Source organism: Gossypium raimondii, chromosome 6 (assembly GCF_025698545.1).
Source record: "Gossypium raimondii isolate GPD5lz chromosome 6, ASM2569854v1, whole genome shotgun sequence".
In the NCBI taxonomy this organism is placed as follows: domain Eukaryota; kingdom Viridiplantae; phylum Streptophyta; class Magnoliopsida; order Malvales; family Malvaceae; genus Gossypium; species Gossypium raimondii.
Genome location: NC_068570.1, coordinates 20,387,386 through 20,394,623, shown reverse-complemented (window position 1 = coordinate 20,394,623; position 7,238 = coordinate 20,387,386). Strand labels below are relative to the sequence as shown.

Here is a 7,238-nt window from a genome sequence, read left to right as displayed (position 1 = left end):
CAAAAGGCAGTGTGTCACATTGATAAATGAAAAAGAAGAAAAAATTGGAAAGATAATTTAAATTAGAAGTGATAATGTCTGAGAGTTCAAAAAAGACAAATTTGCATATTTTTGTGACAATGTAAGGATAGTTCAAGAGTTTTTAGCTCCAAAAACCCCTCAACATAATGTAGATATTCAAGACATGGAAAGAGTGATGTTGATCTCAAAGAAATAGCCACACAATTGTTGGAAAGGTAGTCAACACAGCTCGTTAGATCAACATCGAGGTGTATCTTAGGCCAAACACAAAATTTAATGCCTATGAGATTTAGAAAGGTAGAAAACCCATTGTTAGCGATTTCCATATCTTTGGTATTACATGCTATAGTTTTCCTCATTTGGAACATAAGAGAAAGTTGGATCAATGAAGTGATAAGGGAATATTTCTAGTTTAGTTTATTAACATTCGTACATACAGAGTTAGATCTAGTAAGGTACAATGTGTTAGATCTAGTGCCTTAAGTGTAGTATATTCGTTTTTGTAAACTTTTATTTTTTGACCAAATTGGTCTAATAAAATATCCATTGATTACATTAATATTTATTGTATATTTTCCTCGACGGTTTTTGCTCACAGAACAAAATGGAAGCAAATATTGGCTCACTGGTTATCTAACATTTAACTAATGCTAAACAATATTATGTGGTCAGATCATAATACGAAAAGATATTTTGTACTAGTAGATAATCCAAACATGTTCTTAGTCTAATCAGAAATGAGCAAAGTAATTGGAAGACTAATATGTCGTCTATCAAGTCCAACTGGGGAGATGCTTTGTCTTAAGCATTGGAGCGAATGACTCCCAAAAGATAGAGACCTAGACGTTGACTGGACCGAAAGTACATCAGACAAGACCCTAGTAAAATAGATTCTAGATCTATTTATGGACCTATTCACTTACAACGTTCATAGTGTGGCATACCTTAATCTTGAGTAGATGGAATATATATGCGTGACTTATATACTTTAATGTATGTAAAAGCTTGAGTTCAAATCGACAAGGAACCGAGAGTTGGTGTATCTGGTATATGACTTCTACAATATGTAGCATCATTCCACAATAGTAGATGAATTGTGCAAATGATATCCTCTCATCAACATTACATGATAGATGAAAGTGAACGTGGCCACAGGTCATTTGTCTTTGTGATAAATGACTTGATTACTATTTGATAGTTGACTTTTCATGAAAGAAGATGTAATGGTTACGATGAGATAAAATAAAACCATATTAGGAGAACAGTTTTATCCCAAAGAGACTAATGATATCCTATGAGGGTAACACACTTATGAAAATGTCATTAGACGACCACTTATTAAGTAGCTTTCATAATTGTAGAAGCCCAAATTTGCCCAGCCCGCTAAAGAAACCAAACACAAAATAATAAATAAAAAAGAAAAAAAACAACAAAACAAAAATAAAAGTTAATGGTTCAGTCCATTTACAACAGGCCCAGACAACCCAAAACCCAATAATCTAATAGCCCAAAAATTAACAAACCCAATAACCTAAAACAAAACTAACCCTTAGCCCAAACCCAATAGCCCACTAACTAAATTTCAGCAAAGGAAAACCCTAGCCTCACGGTCGGCCTCCAGCGCAACCTCTGCCCTCGTACGTAAGCCGCCACACGATTCGAAACTAGCCCTCCGGCACGTCTGCCTGCAAAACGGACTAGGAGAGTCCAATACCAGCACAAATACAATGTAAAATTAGAGAAAATAGGAAAATTTCGGGCTACAAAAATCCTCGATTCTATGTATTATTTTTACGGAGAAATAGAAAGAAAACGGGAAAATCAAGTCAAATACTAGTCTTTTACACAGGTGATTTATTTATTTATTTATTTTTGTGTTTGTAAAGAAACCAAAAGCAAAAGGATAAAAAAACCGTACCTTTTTTGAGGAGGAGGTGCCGATTCCAATGATAATCAGTGTTTTTGGGTTCGGGAATCGAAAAAACAAAAAAAAATAAGTTTTGGATTTTTTCGGCCACCGTGGACGGCGGCGCTATCGCCGGCGACCGGCGGCCGCCACGGTGATCCGGCGCCGGAACTTCGGCCGAAGGGGGAAAGGCTGAGAGTGAGTAGAGAGAAAGGAGGGTTTTTTTTTAAAAAAAAAACGGGAGGCTGAAAATGATTTTTAGGGTTTTTTTACTTATATAGACACCCCAAAACGACGTCGTTTTGGGCTTGGCTTCTGATGCCCAAAACGACGTCGTTTTACTAGTGACCCGCGTGCTGACCTGACCCGCTTCGTAGGATCCGCGTGTTTTCAATAAAAGGTATATTTACGCTTCAGGCCCTTCCGCATTTTCAGTCTGTTTCAATTTAGCCCTTTTCGTACTTTGTCTTTTATTTTTAAATTGGACCTCATGTTTTTTTTATTTTCAATTTAGTCCCTGGCGCACTAATCCCCTAGGGAAGTGACGCGTGTCCAGGAAATGGGTTTATTTCCAATTAAGCCCCTTTTCTTCGGGCGCTTTTTATTTCAATCCTATTTCAATTTTATTTTTAAATATTACGAATTTTTCTTCAAATTTTATTCTGATTTCAATATAGTCTTTTAATTAGTTTATTCTTATGTTGACTTAATTAGTTTTATAAATTATTTTCCTCAACACTCATTTGTATATTTATTTATTTATTCTCTGGCACTTTTAAATTTAATAGCGTCTTGTCATGGGTTGTGTTTTATGTTTTATTTACTCTTTTATTTTATTATTTCACCATGATTTTTGTGTTGAATCTTGTTTTTATGTTGCTTTATTTTATTTTTATTCTTGAACTTCGTTAATATTACTATTACTATTATTATTTTATAGTTTTTATTATTTTTATTTATTTATATTATGCCAAATTGTGTTTTAAATCTTGTTGTGTTTTATTATTATTTGACTTTCGTAGATTGATGTTATCACATTATTATGTAACACTTTTATTCATGTGGTACTTGAATATTGCATTTTTACCCAAATTTGTAAAAATGAAATTTAAAATCGAGGATAATATTTCGTATTTTTGGAATTCAAGAAGTCGTTCCCTAACTTACGGGGTTCCAATTTTTTGATAAATCCAAATATACGAACCACTTTTCAAAAGAATATATTTTTAAAATTATCCCAAAAATTAAAAAGGATCGTGTTCTAACTTACGGAATATGATTTCTTTTCTAAAATCGAGATAATCAAAATTTCAAAAAAAATAAAATTTTAGGTGAATATTCCCGTTTCGGGATTCAAGATTATATCCTAACTAACATGGTATAATTCTTTTTCTCGGTTGATGTGAAATATGTTTTTATTTTTAAGTGATTTCAATAAAAGGGATCATTTTTTTACTATTTTTCAAATTTTCAATTTTTCGACAATAAGACATTAATTAATCGATTAGGTAGCAATTTTGAGAGTTACGAGGTGCTAATCCTTCCTCGTACGTAACCGACTCCCGAACCTGTTTTTCTTAAAACTCGTAGACCAAAATCATTTTCAAGGTGATTCGATCACACCTCAATAAAAGATCGGTGGCGACTCCAATTTTTCATTTTTCAAATAAGTCAATGCTTTTTTTGTTATCAAAAAATGGTTTCGATAGCTTGGCGACTCCATTGGGGACTTTTTGAGAGTCGAGCCATAAATTGATTATTTTTTGTCTTTTGTTGAAAAAATCAAATTTGTTTTAAATCACGATTTTTCCTTTAGCATTCATTGGTTTTTATCATGATATGCTTACTTGGTTGGTCCATATCTGTTAATGTGTATCTACATTTTGCATTGCATTAGTTGGTCAATTTTACCCTTCTAAGTGGGAGTGAGAAACTAGTCCTTCGTGACGTTTTCACCTCCATATAGGATAGTGGACCGCTTTCGGGATACATCCGTACTTATGCATTCGTGAGATTTTCATCTCCTTATAGTCATAAGGAATTGTATTCCTCTGAACCGAACTTGGTCCATATGAGCCTATAACGGGTGAGGATTGAGGAATCGGCTGGTTCAGGTACCTTTACTTTAGAACCAAACCTCATATAGTGAACCTTAGGAACTTACCCTAGGTAGAGTTACTCTTGACCCTAGTAGATACCTGACTAGTAGTTTTTTTTCTTAGTTGTATTGTATGTTTATACATGATACTGACTTTTTGTGTTTTACTCTGATTGCATGACATTACCATTACATGACATTTCACTATAAAAGGGGTTGGTTCGTATTCGGTTACTATATAGAAAACTTATCATGGAAAAATGGTTTCTTGATAAAGTGGAAGATAATGCGGCTGTCCGAACTTGGTTTGAGATGACACAGTGGGGAAAAGGTGATAGTTTGGGCGAGGGTTATGTATCAGAATTATGGGACTTCACCCGTATTAGCGTAACTCAGAACAACTTGTAAGAGTTAAAGGAAATTTGGGATCAGTGGAATGATGATGTTAGACAGTCATTCTATTCTAATTATGGGGATTTTCCCTATTTGCTTGATATGAAAGTAGACAAGCATCTGTTTCGAGCTCTTGTCAAGTTTTGGAATCTTGCCTACAGTTGCTTCACATTCAGGAAAGTTGATTTGGTGCCTAAAGTAGAGGAATACATGGCTCTACTTCGGTGTTTGAAGATTCAAGTGGACAGAGTCTACTCGAAAGCTGTAAATGTTCTGACCTTTTTGAAGAAGCTGATGGATATAACTGGGATGAGTGAGTAGTGGGTTAAGGCTCGGATCAAGCAAAAAGGGGATAACAAGTGCATTCCATGGAAGAATTTGAAGGACCTAATTTTAGCGCACCCAGATACGAAGAAGAAGGTGGATGTCTTTGCTTTGAGTATATATGGTTGGGTTGTCTTCCCTAAAGCTTTGGGTCACATTGACGAAGCAGTCACTGATCTATTCCACCGATTGGATAGAAGAGTTACACCAGTCCCGGCGATTCTGGCAGAAACCTTCAGGTCACTGAATGCATGCCGAAAGGCGGGTGAGGGTAGGTTCATTGGATGTGCGCAGCTCCTACTCGCATGGTTCCACAGTCAGTTTTGGAAGGATGATAAGGTTTCATATCGAGTTTTCTCTAAAAATTATTCGTCATTGAAGGAGTTAGCAGCTACACCAATGAGGGACGACATTTCGGAAGAAAAATGGATGGCAACTCTTCAGAATCTGCAAGAGGAGGACATCGAGTGGAGAGCTCCATAGCTGTTTCCGAATGAGATCCTGTATCGATGCGGAGATTTTGATTGGGTTTCTCTGCTGGGAATTTGGGGAGCTGTGGGTTATGCCCTATTGCTGGTGCTCAGGCAAAATAGGTGAAGGCAATTTGTGCCTGCAACTCAAAGACCAGCTGAATGTGAGTTCTCATATAAGGGTGATGGTTACAAAAAAAAGGTTCGTGAGATGTCTAGTGCATGGAATCAGACTCGCTGGATGAAGAGTTTAGCTGTGGGTCCGATGACAACTCACGAGTATAACGAATGGTGGGTTAAGAGGATCAATGATAACATTCTGTGGCCAAGTTTAACAAATAGTCAGTCGATAGAGGAACATTTATGGGTTGTCCCTTCTGAGCTGGAGATCATAAAGCAGGATTTTGAAAGAAAAAATGCAGAGTTAGAAAAAAAGATAGAACAAATAGAAGAAGAAAAAATGAATTTGAGATTGGACGTAGATGTTCAGAAACTCGAGGTCGAGAAATTAAGGAAAGGGAAAAATAAGGCCAAAGAAGATCTAGATGACTTGAAGATGGATTATAAGAAGTTGCGTCTGTCAATAAGAACTAATGGGCTTGAAAAGACTTCAGAGCAGTGGCGTGAAGAGATTCGAGAAGAAAGAGACAAGTCAGGCAGATGGGAAATGAAACTTAAAGAGGTTCAAGCACGAGATAAAGTATTAGAAGAAAGCTTGTTAGAGAACCAAAGAGAAAAAGATGAACTAAAAAACAGAGTGGGTGAGTTGGAAAGGTCTCTTCGTCAATATAGAAGTTGGAATTCTATAATAGAGTTGAAAGCAAGATTGAAGAGATGAAGAACAAAATAGAAGAGTTAGAAACAGCATTGCGAAATTGTGAGGTCCAAATTGAGTACCTGGAAGCAAATGAGAGTCGTCAGACTGAGCAACTTCATTACTTTCAAAATCAAGTTAGAAACAGGATCATATTATGGGAGAAGTTGTGGTTCAGATTTGAGAGATAGCATATTACCTGCAAACTTTGGCAATACAGGCTGATACGTTGAGTGTGAAGTATGAGTTGGAATCAGATTGGGGACAGAAGTTGGCCTCATTACTTAGGAGGATTAAGGTCTTGAGTATTAGGGCAAAGCCTTATTTGTAGTTCATTTTATGTAAAGAAATTTATTTTCTAATAAAGTTTTCTGAATAAAATTGAATTAGAATTGACGCCTTTTTGCATTCATTTCATGCATTGCATTATATGTATTAAAAACTATTAAAAGGTTCTAATTGATTAAAATCATTCCTCAGTTAGCCTGGAAATCAACCAGTCAATTAAACACCGTTACGGTACACGGGCAAAATCGAAAAATATGGACCAAAGATTGGAAAGGCTCGAACAGTTCCAAAAAGAAATGCAGGAGCAACTTCAGCAGCAAATACAGGAGCAAATCGAGAGTATTCAGCAGAATATGATGGACAAGATGACGGAATCCCGAGGGAATATAATGACTCAGTTAACGTAACTGTTGGCTAAGGGAAAAGATAAAGGAAAAGGCCCTATGGCTAATGTTGAGGAGGGAGGCGATGATGGACCTCTCTATCCTCTTGGCTTTACTCCTCCACATGTGCAGACTCAAGCTGAGGTATACCCGTGCAATTCTTCTGTCACAATTGGGCCTTAGCAGTTTCAGGCTGAAGCTACGAGACTAATGAATTTCCAAACCAGATCAGGCTCTAATCCCGAGAATAACCCTGTCAATCCTATTATCCCCGATTTTGATGAGGCGGTCGAAAAAGAAAAAACTAAAGAAGAATTACCAAAGCAATTAGAGGAAAAATCGAAGCGGATTGAAGATAAATTTAAGGCAATGGAAAGCACTGAGAGATATCGTGGGATTGATGCTAAGGATTTAAGTTTGGTCCCAGATTTGGTGCTCCCTTACAAGTTCAAGATACCAGAATTCGAGAAGTATAATGGGACCAGTTGTCCTGAAGCCCACATTACCATGTTTTGTAGGTGAATGACTGGATATGTCAATA

At 36.4% G+C, this 7,238-nt stretch overlaps 1 protein-coding gene across 1 annotated transcript; it reads left to right on the top strand.

The window, feature by feature from the left end:
- Positions 1-5,423: 5,423 nt before the first annotated feature.
- LOC128041690 (uncharacterized) lies at positions 5,424-6,050 on the top strand. The gene has a single exon (XM_052631991.1). It carries the CDS (start codon positions 5,424-5,426, stop codon positions 6,048-6,050), a length of 627 nt encoding a protein of 208 aa, XP_052487951.1.
- Positions 6,051-7,238: the final 1,188 nt, after the last annotated feature.